The sequence below is a fragment of the Emydura macquarii genome, unplaced genomic scaffold (genome assembly GCF_026122565.2).
Source record: "Emydura macquarii macquarii isolate MOO-44397 ecotype Brisbane River unplaced genomic scaffold, CSIRO-AGI_Emac_v2 contig_1644, whole genome shotgun sequence".
Taxonomy (NCBI): Eukaryota; Metazoa; Chordata; order Testudines; family Chelidae; genus Emydura; species Emydura macquarii.
In genome coordinates this window covers 20,217,922-20,235,999 of record NW_027131781.1, presented here as the reverse complement: position 1 = coordinate 20,235,999, position 18,078 = coordinate 20,217,922, and the positions used below count along the sequence as shown (strand labels likewise).

Here is an 18,078-nt window from a genome sequence, read left to right as displayed (position 1 = left end):
TTCTGCCCACCCTTTCTGTTCTTCATCTATCCACTCTACTACAGAAACTGTGCTAGTCTTTCTCCCAGATGCCCTCTGTTCGCCTATATCTTTCTACCATTAATAGTCTGCTAAACTTTCAATGGTAGGAAAAAACATTATCATCTTTATGTTATATCATCTTCCTTGTATGTGGATGATAAAGCAGAGAAAATACTTCCAGTCACAAGTGCAAAGAAATTGAAATCCCACTTTGCAATGGTGGCTATGTACCCCAGCCTAGCCATTGTCCATCTATTTGGCCTCTGCTAAACAAGTAAATCTTGATATCTCATCTAGCAGGGCGAATCATGGGCATGGGAGATGCAATAGGGGCTATTTCTTGCCTGAAGGAAGGAAATGTATTCACATCCAAACAGTAGCATGTTTAAAATCTTTAATGAGATTATATTTAAGATCCCAGAAATCTACATGCAGCACACAACAGATTGCTTTAAAATATTAAGCCCAACACCTTTCCAGAGAAACAGTTGTCATTTGATCAGAAGAATTTTTTACTTTTGTGGGCTAGGTTTTTATTAATGAAAATGCACATATGTATATAAATGTATATTCTTAAATTGCTTCTATTTATCATTTGTTGTTTTTTCCCCAGCTATCTTATTTGAATGTGTTCAGACAATTTATACCATTTGCCCCAAATCTGATCTGCTTGAGAAGGCTGCCAAATGTATTGGAAAATTTGTTCTATCACCTAAAATTAATTTGAAGTATTTAGGTAAGGATACCTGATCATCTCAGCAAGAAGCTTTAAATCTGATCATTTGTGTGTGATCTTTTGTCATATCTCTATACAATAATTTATTTTCTAGGATTAAAGGCTCTTACCTATGTTATTCAGCAGGATCCTAATCTGGCACTTCAGCACCAAATGACAATAATTGAGTGTCTAGACCATCCTGATCCTATTATCAAAAGGGAGGTAAGTTGATTTTTGAACACTCACAAAGAGAGCTTAATGTTTAAAGCCCATGCTATATTTAGATCTGCTCATTTTAGAATAAATGCCATTAATGTTACAATAGTGGCATTGTCAGACAAAGGCATGTTTATATTGTTCATAGACTTTAAGGTCTGAAGGGACCAATATGATCATCTACTCTGACCTCCTGCACAATGCAGGCCACAGAATCTTACCCACCCACTCCTGTAATAGACCCCTAAACTATGACTGAGTCATTGAAGTCCTCAAATCATGGTTTAAAGACTTTAGCCATGGTAACTGTGTGAAAATAATTTTATAGAAATCTTGGTCCTCTTCATATTCTGTTTTTCTCCTTTCCTTTTCTACAAATCTTGTATTTCATTACTAAAAACATTACATTTCTTAAGAAGATAAATACCAACATGATGTGACTATAAAACAACATATTACATTTAAGATTTTTGTCCAATTTGGCACTGTGTGTTAAATTCCTGTCTGTGTCTCACTCCTGTGTTGTGTGATGAGTTATTTAAATATTGTTTCTTTTTGTTTTCCTCTTCAGACATTGGAGCTTCTCTACAGAATTACCAATGGGCAGAATGTAACTGTTATTGTTCAGAAGATGCTGGACTACTTAAAACAAAGCAAGGAAGAATATACTATCATCAATTTATCTGGCAAAATAGCAGAATTAGCTGAGAAATATCCTTTTATTTTATTTTATTGAAGATTTAGAGCCAGAGCTTCTGTTACAGCTTCATGTGACATCCCTATTCACATCCTCCAAAGATAATTTTATGGTCTTAAAGGAAAAAGAAGGAAGCACAGATACTATCATTCTATATTTCAAATGTTTAAAAAACAGAAGAAATAATTATCTCAATATTTTTTTTATTTCATTGTGAAGTGAAGGGCTCTGAAGTGTTTGGCTCTTGCTTTGGGGTTCACCTTTTAAGTTAATATTAAAAACCTTATATAAAAAAAAAACTTTAAAAAAGCATGCACTGTAGTTTTCCTCTTACTGTGGTTTTCCTAGTAGAGTACAGGTCTCCCAATGAAACAGATAGTTGTGGAGCGCATGGTATGGCTGTGTTTAAAAAAAAAAAAAAAAAAATCCACAATAGTCCAAAAAGTGTCCTCATTAAATGAGAACACTGCAGGACAGCAATGGAGCATGCTTTAGGATGGCAAAACACTTGCAAGAAAAAAAGATTTACAGCTCAGTGTGGTAATACTTTTGCAAGCACAAGTACTGGGGAAACTGCCAGAATTGTATTTTTCTCCTCCTTTAGCTTGGAAATCATTTAAATAATAAATACTTGTCTGATTCCATTTATGTATGTACCCTCAAACCTTTTTAGATCTGTTTTTTTTAGATTGTAAGTAAAATTAGATAAGATGTACAATACAGTACAATGTTTATCTTCCCTTAAAATTATGGACACATATGCCCCTGACAACGAGTGGTTCATCCAGACTATGAATGCAGTGTTTTCAGTAGCAGGAGATGTAATGCACCCTGATATCCCAAACAACTTCTTGAGGCTGCTTGCTGAAGGTGGGTAACTTATTGAAGTCTGTAAAGAGAAGTCATGCTTCGTTAGCTAATGGTTTGATTTTATTTTTCTAAATCTGTCTTAAATTCCATGACACGTGCAGTTTAAGTTTTAAAGAAAAGATTTAATAATGTCATTTTCTTTTTAGGATTTGATGATGAAAAGGAAGATGGGCAGCTACGGCTTCATGCTGTCCAGTCTTATCTTTCTTTGCTAGAGGAGGAAGATACTTTTTATCCACAGAAATTTCTTCAAGTTATGAGTTGGGTAAGGTTGATGCAGTATGAATATATACTAGATACATGTGCAGATTGCCTGTCATAGGTGATGGCATTTTGACTTTTATAGTCTCTTAAAAAAAAAAAAAAAACAACCCCAAAACCCTTATTCTGCCAACCACCTGTTTCAGTGTCTGAGAGGTTTTCTGGCTGCATAGTTAAGGCTATATGTGCTTGTGAAACAGATTCTTAGCCTTATGATGACCTGCCCAGCTGCTGCACTTGTGTTTTGTGACACCTGTGAAAGCAAACAGATTACACTTGAATTTGAAGCTGAAAATTGAACAGATAGTTAATTGTTCTTGTAGAGTTACTGGGTTAACGCTGTGGAAGGCAGCTACTCGATTTAATGAACCAAAAATTGATGTCCCACTGGTGTACACAGTAAACACAGTAAAATGTAACCTCAAGCATTTTCCATTTAAAACTGAAATACAAAACCCTATCTGCACTAGAAAATCCACACTTTGCTGAATATGATTGTCACAAATGGATCACCTTGAACCAGTGCTGAAAACAGTTTAATTGCTAGGGTAGACAGGACAAACATTGTTATAGAAAACATTATTGATTTGCCACCCGAAACCGTGATTTGAGAGTTTTTTGGGTTTTTTTTATTTAATAAAAATAGTTTGATCTTCTCTGCACTAGTAATTAAACTGTTTTCAGCACTGGTTGGAGAGGATTGGTTGCTGACCACTGTGCTGAGTGGTGGTCAGTTTTGTAGTGTAGACAAGTCTACCATGAGATTATTTTAATCTGAGGACCAGCCAGCAATACTTGAAAACCAGCAGAGCCTGTCTCTGTCTTCAGTATATTGCTTGTTTTTGAATTAGGTGGATATATAATTCCACCTATATAATTCCATATATAAAAATTCCTGCAAAAGTCCAGAATTTAAAGGCTTTTCATATCTATAATGGTTTGTTGAATATGAGGTGGATTTTATTCTGTTTGAGTATTACTATTACATATTAATTTCCAAGATGAAATAACTGATGCCTGTGTAACGGAATGTCTGTGTCTTGCTCATAGGTTTTGGGGGAGTATTTTTATCTTATAAATGATGGTGATCCAGAGGTCATTATGACAAGACTGCACAGGCTACTGAAACAGACCTTTGTTACTTCTGAAACTAAAGCCTGGATTATGTCTGCTATCACTAAAATGGCATCCCATGTCCCCTGTTCTAAAACAGTTGATAAACTCTTCGAGGAATTCAGCACCTCTCTAGACACCTGTCTGAGGCAATATGCCTTTGAATTAAAACATCTGTGTGAAAAGAAGGAGCTAATGAAAAACTTGCTGCCACTTGATGCCAGTTGTGATGATATAGTGGTAAGATAACTGAAACATATGTATTTCATGCTTAAGAGTCACGTATTTCTATAAAAGATGTATTTAAAAATGATTGATATATTTTGATATGGCTGAGATGAAAGATGCAAATCTGTCAAATTACTTAGAATGAGTTGCAATACGAGCGCTTTACAGGCTTCTTGATAAATCTTAATGTGTTGGTGATGTTAAGAGGTAATGAGCAATGAAGCTCTCATTTTGCTATGCGGTACTCATGTTTGTTATTTTATAAGATGTATTTTTTTTAAAGGTAAATTCAACCTTTTTGTTTATCCACGGTTATGCAGCATTAGTTTGTCTTTGAGCTTCTGCTTTTTGTTAGAACTGCCTATTAGTAGTTGAATTGAGGTACAGCATTCGGGAAGGGAAATGTTTAGCTCACTGACTAATATTACTGTAAAATGAGTATATTTACATGATATTCAGTTAGATTGTGTTGGGATGCAAGTTCTTTTGTTCAAGCTTTCTTGACCAACCATACCATTGAGATTGGAAAATTGTAGGGAAACGTATTCGGTGTTTAAGACCTACCATCCAAATTAATGTTCTGTTTTAACATGTCTCAATATCTTTTATATACAAAATACTCCCTTACAATAGTGTAAGTATGGAATATATTATAATCTTACTGATACAGGTGTGAGAGCTGTGAGATGTCAGCATGCTGAATTTTTATAAAATGGAAAGTTCCTTTGTTAAGAAACATTAGTTGGATTTAGTGGAAAGATTCTGATTATTACTGTCTCTCTGAATTCAATGTAGGTGGATGCTTCCTTATCTTTCCTAGATGGGTTTGTGGCTGAAGGACTTGGCTGTGGTGCAGCACCATATAAACCTCATCACCAGAGACAGGAGGAGAAGCTTTGTCAGGAAAAAGGTGACTGTTGGTTTGTATTTATTTTAGTGTATGATAAATTAGCCAAACAATTTTTTAAAAAAATTAATATTTTAGTGTAAGATTGGTGCAGGAACACCATCAATTTGACTACATTAATTGTACTTTGCTTCAGAGAACATCTTCCCAAAATTGTTACCCCTCCATTTAAAAATGTCATCCACAACTCTAGGAGTGATTCACTGCTTCATAGATTTTAAGGCCGGCTAGTACCAGTAAAATCATATTGCCCAGTTTTCTGGATAACAGGCTGTAGATGCAGTACCTACAAACAAAGTCTCTAGTCCACTGATTAAAATTCTCCAATGTACTTGACTGATCTTTGGACCAAACCCATATTGTGCACCAGGATCATATCATTCATATTCAGGTTTTAATTATGCAGATGATCTCAAGCTCCTCTGTGATATTCTTCAGACCCTCTACTGTATTGTGCCACTTTCTTAGCTCACCCTTGGAACCTGGGATTCATCCGAAAAGCTATTGTTTACTGAAGATTGAACTAAACTCCCTTTGGGACTTGGCTAATGCCTTACCTGATTAGCTAGCACATGTAACTTCATCTACAAATAGCTTGCTGCTCTCGAGTCAAGAGCATTGTCCCATACTCCCTGGCAGCTTGTAGGATTGGTGTGGGAAATTAAGATGAACGCATGAAATGTTCAGCTTTATAGTACTCTAGAACTTACATCTTGGCCGCAGTATTGTCCATCAACATTTTTGGATTATTTTTTGGACTTTAAAAAAAAAAAAAAAAAAAGAAATATCAATTTTGCTTTATTTATACACACTGTGTGGCTAACAGGAGATACCCTTATAAAAATCTTAGGTAGAAAGATTCTATAGATTTAAGAGCAGAATTATTTGATATATCCTATTTTTTATATATATTTAGAATGTATTTTGTACCTATTTGTGTAAAAAAATTCACAAATTGTTTTAAGTGAAGTCCTGAGGATGTCTACAAGTATATAACGTGGTGTTTCATTATAGAAAATCAAAGAGTACAATAGTCTTGTGTATAGTATGGATAGTTACAACATTTGGTTTTCTTAAGCAAGGTAGGTAGGTACTCCTGGCTTCCTGGTAAGTTTTATAGCATGTAGTGTTCTGTTTTTCTGGGGAGTGAAATATTAACTGTGGAAAAGGGTAATATAAAAATCACACTTAAATACTTCTTAAACATTGGAATTGGTGGTGGATGCAAATGTATTTAGTTTCTCTTTGTTTCATGTGGAAGAATTGATGGCTGAATTACTGGTATTTACTGTTGTCAAATATCTCCAAGTGGTTGTGCAGTTCATTATGGATTTATAAAGAAACATTTTATAGTGTTCTTCAAATAGTGGCTCTTCAGGTAGTCAGCAGTACCTTCTACTGGTTTAGACATCTTTTTTAAAAGAGGTGAAATAGTTAACAATAATTTAACAATGTTATTACTGACTATGTTCAGTAACATGAAGACCTTATGGTTTGTGGAGGTCTGAGTGTTTGTGATAATTTATATTATTGTTTTTTGTGTAAAAAACAAAAAACAAATCCTTCACCCTCAAAGAAAATTATTATAAACACAAAAGGCTATTTCCCCCCCATTAAGGATCAGAGCAGAAAACAATAGCAGCTTTGATGACTGCTTGCATGTCCCATTGCCAAGAGGATGGTGCTACATGCATGAAACAATGAGAGCTTCTCATTTGTATGTGTTTTAGTATAACTATTTCTGTATAAATATAAAAAATATTCACACAGCATCACTTTCAAAAGTCCTTAAAGCTGTGTGTGGATCAACAAGACACAATTAAGGCAACTGAATCAAAAACTGAATTTGCAAGTCACTATGGATTCAAAACATACTGGAGGATGTGTACTCTGAAGAGCACATGCAAAAGCTGGTTTATTTTGGTCCTGTGCAATGTCTCTTAATAATAATAATAATAATAATAATAGTACTATAATAAAAAACCTCAGTATTGACAGTTTTAGGGGAGAAAATATCACTTCTGATATTTCAAATAGTTTTTTAAAAAGTATGTGAATTTATATATGAAAGCTGGATTTATAAAGAAACGTGTACATGTTTTTTGGAGGTGGGGAAAATCCTATCTGTCTAAAACAAAAATTAAAAAAATCAACAGGAACACCTGTTTTAATAAGGATGAAATGCTGAATGTAAAGACTGAGAAATGGCAAAGCTTAGCTAGAACAACTTGTTTTTTCTCTGAAGAAGCTTGATTTTATTTTTATTTTTAATTTATGATCCATTTTGATAGATACTGTTCTGTCTATATTGCAGCTCTGAATTTTGAACCTTATGGACTGTCATTTGCTTCAAGCATGTCTTCATCTGGCTTCACTGGGAGGCAGTCTCCGGCTGGTCTTTCTCTTGGTTCAGACATGTCTGGTAATAGTGCTGAGTTAGGACAGAAAGAGTGAGTTATTCTGTCTTTGAACTCAAAGAATTTCATGTGCAGTTAAACCTATGTTCGTGTTAAGAGTTTGACTTTTTGATTCTTGTTTAAACACATGGGACTTAATTTAGAACAGTGGAGCTTGGAAATAGCTATTACACAAAAAGAAATGACTATGCTAATCTAGTATACAAAAATGAAATAATCAAGAATATCTTTTTTGTCAGATTAACTAGAGGAAATTAATATAGTGAAAATGCAAGCTTTTCAGAATCTCACTCATCGTGCAGTACCAACTGCATGATAATTTTATATCACAATTATGAAACAACATCAAAAGAGGATTCTAGAATGTAGTGCCTTCTCTTCTTCATGAGTTTACAGTAAGATGGGTCTTCAAATAGAATAAAATAAAAGTGAGAATAAAACAGTAATACAGGAAATTCCCTTAAGTTTCAGAGAGCCGTGAATGACCTTTCGTAACTATAACTTTACACAAATTAGTTATTTTATTTAAATGGGACTTAACACCTTTAAAATATTATAAGATAGCGGGATGCTCCTCACAAGTACTGTTGAAGAATTTCTGAAATGTGAACTTGGTCAGAAATTCTCTTTTTATTCATGCAGGGGAAAAAAGGTATGGATAAATAACCATAGAACCCTACTCATTCTTAGCACTTATAGCTGTAGCATATATTTACAGGTCTTGTGCTTTATCTAGGAGTCCGTCCAAAGTTTTCAAGCAGATTCTTGCGTTGGTGTTAGACTCTGTTGGTGTTGAAGTTAGTTTCAGTTGAATAGAAAATTAACTCATCTTGGATTTTTGAAATAGAGTCCAGACATATAATGATGTGCAGTAGTTACATAGTGCTTTACGTCTTCAGATATATTACAATTTTTCACTATTTACTAAGTACGGTACTCCTGTGAAATAACTGATTCCAATCTCATTGTGCTTCTCATCCCTGCTTCTCACAGAACATCTTGTCAAATTCTAGATCCCATTCCTAATCTTCAAAGCCTTTCATGGGTTTTGCCCAATTTACCCAAGGAAGTGCCTCACTCCAGATGATTATGATCTATCAAAAAATTCAGTTCCATTGGAACAAAAGAAATGTCAACATCAAGAGTGAGATTTGTGTGTGCAGGAGTCAGTTTTCTCAGCATCTGCCCCGTGTCTGTTAAATCCCACTTCCTGGATCTTCCTCACCATTGGGGACCCCACCTAAATTACATATTGTCAAATCAGCAACAAAACTATTTATATAACGGGAAGGAAAGAGAGAGAGATTTTTATGTTCACTTTAATAAATAATAGATGTATATAAAAACTTAGATAGCGGGGAGCAAATTGGGTATAGTATCCACTAGAAACTTCTGTGCTGATTTCACATCCGAGACTGAGTAGGGTGTTTTGCTAGCAATGGAGAAAGTTACTAGCATGGAATGTCCATGCAGATGGAAGGTAGCTAGTTCCTATTTTCCTGTCCATGGGGAAGTTAGAGTGCAAGTTTACAGAAATCTCTGTAAGAATGGCTTTGCTTTTTGGAATAGCACTTTCACAAACTGACCTTGCTTTATTACATATCGTTTCAGGACCAGTTGTCTTAAACTTGATGGTGTAAGGAAATTATGGGGAAAAGAAGGCTACCTCCCGAAAAAAGAGAACAAAACAGGAAAAGAAGATAAAGCACAACCTGTTCCTCAGGATAGCATATTAATGGGTCATGTAGTTGATCCTCTTCTGACGCAATCTGAGCAACAGATAGTCAGCCTTTCAGAGGAAGAAAAGGAGAAGCAGCAGCTAGCATCAACGTTGTTCGTTGGGCTTGGGTCAAACAGCACTATCAGTCTGGTAGGTGATTTTTATAAATGATTAGTTACAAGGTTTACAAAACCTTAACTTTAATTAAATATAGGTGTTATCGTTGCGGGGCCAGTACACTCTGTCAGGGGTATCGGGTTGTGGGGGAATCAAAACAGAGTTTTGGCCTAATCTCCCAAGCTGCCACAGTGTGGTTTGAGGCTCAGAGTCAATAGCATTACCCTTCTAGGCAGAACAGTGTGGCCTAATGGCCAGAGGGGAGTGGACTGCCACCCAGGGGTGGGTGGCGTTTGGGGTAGGGGTGCCCAGACCCTCACTACTCCACTGGGTCCCAGCCCAGGGCCCTGTTTGTGACAGGGGTATCTGCCACTGACTCAGCAGGGATCCTTCTGAAACACACTGAATCAAAGCCCGGTTCCACAACCAGATCAGTGTTTAGTTCCCCTGGGCTACTTCCTTCCCATTCTTCCAAGGCTGGTAGTCTTGTGGTTTTCGCTGTCTCCTCTCAGTTGGCAGTGCCAGAAAGCTGGGGGTCGGTTGGAGCCTCAGCCAGGCTGGCTTCACTAGTCCCTTTTATATCCTGGTTCCAGCAGGAGCATGCCCAGCAGGGATTGGGGGTGTAGCCTCCTCAACCCACAGAATACGATTAACCCCTGCTGATTAACCAGTACATCCCGTCACAGTTGTTTATACACAACTGTTTTCAAATCAGTGTTTCAGTATAATTTAGGATGTGATATGAATTAAAAAAAGGCTATTAGAAGTAGCTTTCATTAAAGAACCTGTTTATTAGGGCTCCTAAAAAGAAGGGAGCAAAAATAGCCTTAAAAAGACAGATTGGACACTTAAAATCAAGCAACCTCTTTTTATTAGAGGATTTGGAGTGAACTGTCCTGAGTAACCGGAACTCCCTTGTGTTTGCACTGCTCCAGTGTATTCGTTTGCCCTGCCTCCTCACAAAGCTCTTAGCAATTTCTAAGTATTAGCTACCTTTAACCCAGCTTCAAAGAGCCATTGGAGGGTGCAGAACTCACATAGCTGGCAGTATGGATTAAGACTGACACATTTTCCATAACTTATGCCTGGGTATGGTAGCATGTGAGAAGTAAAATCACTCACCATTCAAAGAATCTTCTGCTACTGACCCTTATCAGCGCTGCTTGTTCAAATCATTGTATCTTATCCCTGTTCTTCTGCAAAATTTTTATGCACATGTAGGTGCTTTTCAACAGCAGATATAGGGTCTCTTAACTGTATAGGAATCATAATGGTGCCTGCATTACAGAACAACTTTAATACCCTCTAAGAAACTTCTTAAGTGCCCTATGCAATGTCCAGTGCATATTTTAAAACTAATCTCTATTTAAAGGTCACCTCTGTTGGGCAGTTGATTTTTATTCACCCTTTGTCGCTGGTCTCTCCAGACAGGTTTCACTCTGTTAATTAAGCCAATCACAAAGCTAAAGAAAATATTAAAATCTCTTCTGTTTTTTCTTCAGCTGGGGAAAGCAGACAATACCACTCAGAAGTTCAAAAGAAAATCAAAAATAATTGAAACTCAGAATAATGAAGAAGCATCCAGTGTACAAAATATTGCTACCTTGTCTTTCAGTCCTTTACCTGATACAACACCTAATAGTAAGGAAAACTTTCAGGTCAATGAACACCTCGGATTAAGGGAAGTCTCACTGAGTGCTTCAGAAGTTTTGGAAGCTAGTGTATCATTTGAGAGGTCTCAATCCCTAATAGAAGCAGGACTGGAAGAGAAGCTTTCAAACTGTAGACTGTCAACATCATCTTTGTTTGCTGATAGTAATATTGAAGATTTTCAGCCTTCCCAGTGTGTTCCAAATACAGTTGCCAATAAGGCCCCCTTGAGTCTTGGCTTGCCAGAAGAACTAGCTGAGCATCCTCATTCAGAAATAGTGGAGCTTTGTAGCAGTGACATCCTGACTATGTACTCATGTAAAGTTTGGACAGATGATTGTTTGCTGCTTGTCTTGTTTGTTGCCAACAAAAGCACCTCAGCACTTAAAACTGTGAACATAGTGTTTGAAACTGCAGAGCATTTTAAGGTAAGAAAGTAAATTGTTACTAGTACAGTAGAAGAGAACAATCATTTTCCTCTGCTTTTTTACTTATGCTGACATACCGTGAGTTTTTCCTTTCAGGTACCTCAGGCAGAGTTGATAAGCTTGTTCCAAATTTGATGACTTTTAAGGCATCAGACATGCTGCTATTCTTGTTCTCATGTAGTGGGGGCAATCAAGATGTTTTAGATTTCTTTAGGACTTCAGCTACATCTGCGATTTGTATATTGGTTGGTAAAGGAGGATCCTGGAAAAAAATGTTAAGGATGTAATAGAAAAATCTTATTGATTGAACCTCAAACCTTTACATGTGTTAACTAATCTAAAAGTATGTCTACATTGGAGCTGGGAGGTGTAAACATAACCACGCTGGGTCTGCTTAAGCGAGTGCCTAAAAATAGATGTCTCCACAGCAGTGTATGGCTGGCTGTTCGGGTTAGCCTCACTGAGCACGATCCTGCCTGATCCCTGGGTATGTACTCAGGTGGCTAGCCTGAGCTGTCAGCTGAACCACTGGGGAGACTCTGCTACTTTTAGGCACTAGCTGTAGCAGAGCTAGCGTGGGTACATGTACGCAAGCTGGGAATCACATCTCCCAGCTCAAATGTAGATGTGCCCAAAAAGAATGTATGGATTGCTATGACTGTCCGTGCATCTTGCTATTTTTAAAGATCTGGCCATTCAAACATGATTAGATATCCTCAAAATGGCTGTTTATGCCAGTGATCATACTGAGTATTGGATATTCAATGTTAATAAGAGTGCTGACTGACCTATAGAAATTGTTTCCTGTTCAAAAGCAGAAGGGTTGACTTTTGGGGGGGTGTGGGGAATGGAGAGGGAATCCACCAAAAGGGAGTTCTGGTACAGAGTCATGAAACCACAGTTTCTGCAGAGGTCCATTGCAAACTGGATCAGCAAAAGGCTTATTAGAAGTAGCTTTATCAGGGGATTGGTAATAGGTTTTGAAGTCTTTCTCCTGTAGGGTTTCTGGTTTGAATCATGCTAGATTGCTCGCATCATATATCTAGGCAGCTAAGAACAACATAACTAACAAGTATCCACACCACAGACTGCAACCACAGTTGGCACCTGTGCAGTGGAGGCCAAGGATGAATGGTGATGGAAATGGAAATATCCTCATTCCTAGAGGTGGTCTTCATTTCATGGCATGGTTTTGGCATACAGTTAGCATAGTGGGGGGAATATTGCAGTATCACCATCTGTGGTATGTACATATTTCAGGATAAATCAAAGCTTTCCGTTTCAAGAGCTGTCAGTTCAGCAACTTTCCTGAGCACTAAATTCACTTTGAGTAGTCAGTCAAAATGCACTTCTATACAATTTTACAGTTAAACCTGAACCACTAATACAGTAGTCATGGGTAAATGTACAATGTGGTGGATGAAACGTGCAACAGTATTATGGTTATATTTGGCAACAATAGAGTACAGTGAGAGAGCAGTTCAGAGCATCTTCTCTGTTTACAGGACTTCCTGTTTACCCTCTGCTAAGACAAATAGCTATTTTAGAATAAAATCCTAGTAGAGAAGTAGTTGGCATTTTGTTGAGGTGATTGTTTAGTCTATCATTGTTTGTCTAGTGACACTTTAGTGTGTATTTCCACAGAAGTTAAATGTAATTTAGTGTGCACGTTGGGGTGGGATTGTCCTGTTATCCGGATCTCACACCTGATAGAAATCGATTGATGCCATTGCAGTCAGTTATGTTACATGAGTGTTAGATCAGAATCCAACCTGGTGCATTCAGGGATTGTAAACTCTGGTTTTTCAACATCTAGTTAACAGTTATATGAATGTATTTTTTATACCTCTGTTAATTTTTTTCTCTTTATTTGTAGATCTTTGAGAATCTTAGCTGCCATTTTCCTGTAATAGAAGCTCAAAGCATGGAAAGCTGCCAGAAGTGTGTGCAGCTGGAAAAAATCTGTACACATGGCATTCTCACTGGCTCCATTAGTTATCATTCAGATACGGATACTCCTCTGGAGTTTTCACTGACTTTCTCACTGTCAGATTTCATCAGGTAAATCGCTGATGCAATAAGACTCTTTTTAAAAAATACGGTGTTGCGATCAAAGCAGTAGCTAGCACAGGATGGTAATGTTAATATGTCACCACTTGTCAATGGCCTATTAATATGTGAAATTAGTGTGTCGGCATTAGTCTGGCTCCTGGTAACGCCATCACAACTCCCCCCATCATCACAATTCGCTCCTTTGTTAGCAGTCCCAGCAGAAAGACAATGACATGAATAGGCAGGGAGACTGAGCAAGCCGCTCCTCTTTAATAGCCTCTGTCCATATTAAAGTATTAAGCATTCATAGCAGGAACAATGTAAGGAAGCTAGCACAGCAACTACCTTGTTGTGCCTATTCTTATAAATTGAGGGTGTCAGAAATTAGGGCTGTCAATCCAACACCTTCAATGAGCATTAAAATTCACGTTTTTTTCATGGTTTTAAAAATTACATACATAGTGACTTTCACAGACTTTTTTGCTACTGTCCCTTTTTGCTTTTTAAATATATATTTGAGATAGTGAGAAGTCTTTTCTGTTGTAAATGAAGTTGGTACGATATAAATTCCTTCCCTTGTACTACAAGAAAGACAGAGATTAGTAATTCAGATATGAATCTTTTTTTCCTCTTCTCTCCTCCCTCTTCCCCACTTCTTTCCTTGAAGCTTATCTTTTTATTCCAAATAATAAAAAATATTCTTGTCTCAAAACCACACTGTAAAAGATTAACACTATTTGGACTGCACTAACATTTAAAAAAAATTATATCCACTAGTTACTACTTATTTGCTACCATGGAAAATGTGGTATTTTGTGGTGAGACAAGGCACTTAAATCTGTTGCCACAAAGGTTTTGGATAGTAAAAATGTTAATACCCCTGACTGCAAAAGATAGCTTAGCTTAGTTTTGGTGTCTGCCCAAATAATTATCTTTAGAAAGGATTCAGCTACCTAAATTATCCAAAATATTGATTTCCACTGAATTATGAACTCAAGAGCTAAGTAAATATCCCATACTGAATGTTTTAAATTGTAAATCTTTGAAACTGAGTGAGTTTATCTTAAATGCAAGGACCCAAATTGTGTGAAAGGATTGACAACCTTTACACTAATAACAGCTCCTGGTTTTTACTTTTCAGCTCTCTATATTTTCACTCCAGAAGTAGGGGAATTTTGTGTTCAAGCAGCCAATTTAAGTTTTTAAATTAGACTTTGTGCTTTAGAGTGACTTTATAAGGTTTCCACTGTTAACTCTTTATTTCAGGGGCTTATAACTTGGCAGTTTCAAGTGGCATTAGTCTGAAATTGGTCAGCATTAATGTTTTATTTATTTATCTTTTTTTTAATTTAGAGGGCTGTAAAAAGCAATTCAGGCTCTTTATTTTGTAGGGTAGAAGGGTTGTGTTTCAACAAAAGTGCTTTTAAAAATGATTTGCTTTACTACTTAATGGTTTTCAGATACAGATTATTTTGGACATCAGATATATTCAGAATAATATAAAGTTGGTTTTGTCATTTTACTCAGATCTGTGTTCAAATTTTTTACAGACCAATGAAAATTACCACTGAAGACTTTGGGAAACTCTGGCTCTCCTTTGCTAACGATGTGAAGCAAAATCTTAAAATGTCACCTTCTCAGGGATCTCTCTCAATAGTTCTGAACACCCTGAAGCAGAAACTAAGGCTCCATATTGTTGAAATTATTGGTGAATGAATTAACATTATTTATATTATATACGTTGGTACACAGAGTTTTGCACAGTACACTTGCTGTGCCAAGTAAATAAAGTCCATCCCAAAGAGTTTACAGTCAAAGGCTCTGATCCTGTAACACCTGTGCATGAGTAACTCTCCTCAGTCATTGCTCCATTGATGTCAGTAAGTCTGCTCTCAGATGCTGAGGGGTTGTGTGTAAAGGTACACGTGGGTATAATACAACAGCAAATAGTAGAGTAGCCTGTTCTCATTTTAAGTTAAGTGCTTCCCAAAACAGAGATGTTTTCAGAAGTATTTTGAGAGAAGTGAGGGAACTGGCAGGCAGGCTTGGAAGGGCTATGTGAAATAAGGTATGAAGTTGGGAGTGACAGAGGGACTAATTAGTAATGATGCTTGCTGAAGCATGAGACTAGTAGCATGTGAGAGAAGAAGAGGGCAGAAAAATGTTACATTTGAAAGAACATTTCAATTTGAGCTATAGATAATATGAATTGCAACTATTTCTTTATTTTAAATTTATTTGTTGCTGTCTTTGTTGTTTTTAAGGTAACGAGGGAATAGTGGCATGCCAGCTACTTCCATCAATTCCCTGTCTGCTGCATTGTCGTACTCATGCAAGGACGCTGGCTCTGTGGTTTAGATCCTCTTGTTCTGCTCTTCCAGACAGTTTACTGTATCAGTGTCAAAAGGTTATGGAGGAATCTTAATTGCAGCAGTGCCTGCTTTACTAAGCTACTGGTGTATAAATATATATAAAAGACTTACAAAATGTTTACCAAAGCAAAATTAATTAAGATGATACTCAAAAATGGTTTGATCTTTTTTTCCCAACTGGCATATGCCATATGGACTGATGGGGAAATAGGATGATCTACGATGTGCCTGCAGAAATATGCTCAGGATTGTACAGTTGCTGACAAATCACCTGATAAAGTATTGCTTACAGTTTAAATGAACTGTATATTTCTTAGTTTATTGTAGATGATTGAAAGTATTTATTTTCTATTATGTAATTTTTATAGGTAGCAACTGTTTACTCATAGGGGCAGCTACTTAGTACTTAAATATTATGTTAGGGAAAACATCACCACTCAGAAGTCAGCTTTATACTGTTAAAAAAACTCAATTGCTTGTCTGGATCATTGCCACTTACTTCATTTATGAGCTTTTTCTAAAGCTGCTTTTTAAGCATTATCGGTAACAAGACCCATACTGGCTGTTGCACAAGGTATGTTATGTTATGTTATCTTACCACAGAGGATACAAGTGCATGCTTCATAATTATTTCACTGGCCTTAGTGGTCAGAAATACTGCATGTGATCTTTTGGTCATTTAACTGTTAAGAACTTAACTAATAGCATCCAGACAGTCTTTCTTGAATGGGAGAGGTGTATAAAACTGGGAGTTGCATGGCAGTGGCTGAATTGGATGGAGATCCATTTGTGTGGTGTCTGCAGCTCCTTGTCATTTTCATTTTTGTCATCTTCACCTGCCTTTGGTAGAGGCTTGTAACAATCATCAAAAGAACAGTGCATGCCCCAAAGATATTTTTCAAAAAGATAGTAGAGGAAAATATTAAGAATGAATTTATCATAGCTGTGTGACAGTATTGAAAGTGCTCTTAGCATTATTATTCCAGGCCTATGTATTTAATTTGGGCTGAAACATTTGAATTTACTTTGAATTCTCTTTTATAATGCTAATTATCTATTGATTGGTTATCAGTCTTTGCAAATTATTGCTTATGGAGAGTTTGTCCATAATTGTGTGGCTTTCAATCTTTCTAAAGGCTGTTTTACACAGAACTGCAAGATGCACTATGAGCGGTGTGATTTCTAAAGTGCACTAACATGCTGTGCACTAACTGGTCCAGATAGGCTCTGCTGGGGCTCACAAAAAGTTCCCAAGTGCATTTTACTGTAGTGCTGTTGGAAACAGGTACTACATTGAAGTGCATTAGGGAGCTTTCAATGTGCACCGGCAGGGTCTGCACGGACCAGCTAATATGCAACATGTTAGTACGCTTTAGAAATCATATCCCTGTAGAGCACTTTGCTGCTCTGTGTAGACAAGCCGTAAGGCTTAATAGATTTAATCAACCCAGCATGTACACTCTGTGTGTCTGGATTATTTCTCCCCTTCTTTATCACATGCCATTTCCAAAACCCAGCATCCAGGCCTTGGAATCCTGTGATCTGCATATTTGGACAGCAAATGAAATACATCACTTTCTCACACAACTTTACAGTAATTCACAAGTGGCTATTTTTTTCTTAAATTTAGAATTGACATTTGCACAAACAATGCTTTCAAGTGTGGCATACGAAGGAAATGGAATTCAGCAACAATTTGTATTGTCTTTACACTATTTTTTATATTGAAAAGGAAAACCTTAAGAGGTTTCTTAATATTCTCAGTTTTCGTCTGGCAAATATCAGTGTTGGAGGAAAGAAAAGTATTAATTCTGTTTTTCTTTTGCCTCATTTTGTTAAATATTCATAAATCATATAAAGAATGTAATTCTGATACACCATTAAAAATATTGTTTTAATAACTTATTTTAGAGGTTAAGCCAATTGTCTCATCAGAGGTACTACGACATAAGAAAAGCTCTTTTGGTCACTCCTATTTCAATACCTTCTAATTGAGGGATTTATTAAAATGCACTGAATCTGTAAATATATTTAACATTCTGTATACATTAAATAATGTTTGTTTAATGCTTTGGGACAACTTGTATGTATGAAAGCTTATTTTATAAAGGAATTGATTTCCCTGCTAGTACAGAATATAAGTGAAAGTTGGGTGCTATAATTGGACTTCAGTATATTGTAAAAATTACAGTAATATCTGATTTGTGTAATTTCATCATATGGTTAATGCACATTGAGCTATAACTATGCAGATTATGAGAACAATCAAGGGCCTTATGTTGCTTTGACAT

The 18,078-nt window shown here is 36.5% G+C and overlaps 1 protein-coding gene across 1 annotated transcript in view; it reads left to right on the top strand.

Annotated features, from left to right (window-relative positions):
* Positions 1 to 17,022, top strand: part of AP4E1 (adaptor related protein complex 4 subunit epsilon 1) — a 30,397-nt gene extending 13,375 nt beyond the window's left edge. The window contains exons 9-21 of the mRNA XM_067555833.1: positions 635 to 757; positions 852 to 961; positions 1,527 to 1,666; positions 2,410 to 2,522; positions 2,669 to 2,787; positions 3,834 to 4,136; positions 4,920 to 5,034; positions 7,346 to 7,481; positions 9,060 to 9,318; positions 10,788 to 11,363; positions 13,240 to 13,424; positions 14,966 to 15,123; positions 15,680 to 17,022. Coding sequence (XP_067411934.1) covers positions 635 to 757; positions 852 to 961; positions 1,527 to 1,666; positions 2,410 to 2,522; positions 2,669 to 2,787; positions 3,834 to 4,136; positions 4,920 to 5,034; positions 7,346 to 7,481; positions 9,060 to 9,318; positions 10,788 to 11,363; positions 13,240 to 13,424; positions 14,966 to 15,123; positions 15,680 to 15,840 — 2,498 coding nt within the window. The 3' untranslated portion in view covers positions 15,841 to 17,022. The remainder of the gene's footprint in view (positions 1 to 634; positions 758 to 851; positions 962 to 1,526; positions 1,667 to 2,409; positions 2,523 to 2,668; positions 2,788 to 3,833; positions 4,137 to 4,919; positions 5,035 to 7,345; positions 7,482 to 9,059; positions 9,319 to 10,787; positions 11,364 to 13,239; positions 13,425 to 14,965; positions 15,124 to 15,679) is intronic.
* Positions 17,023 to 18,078: the final 1,056 nt, after the last annotated feature.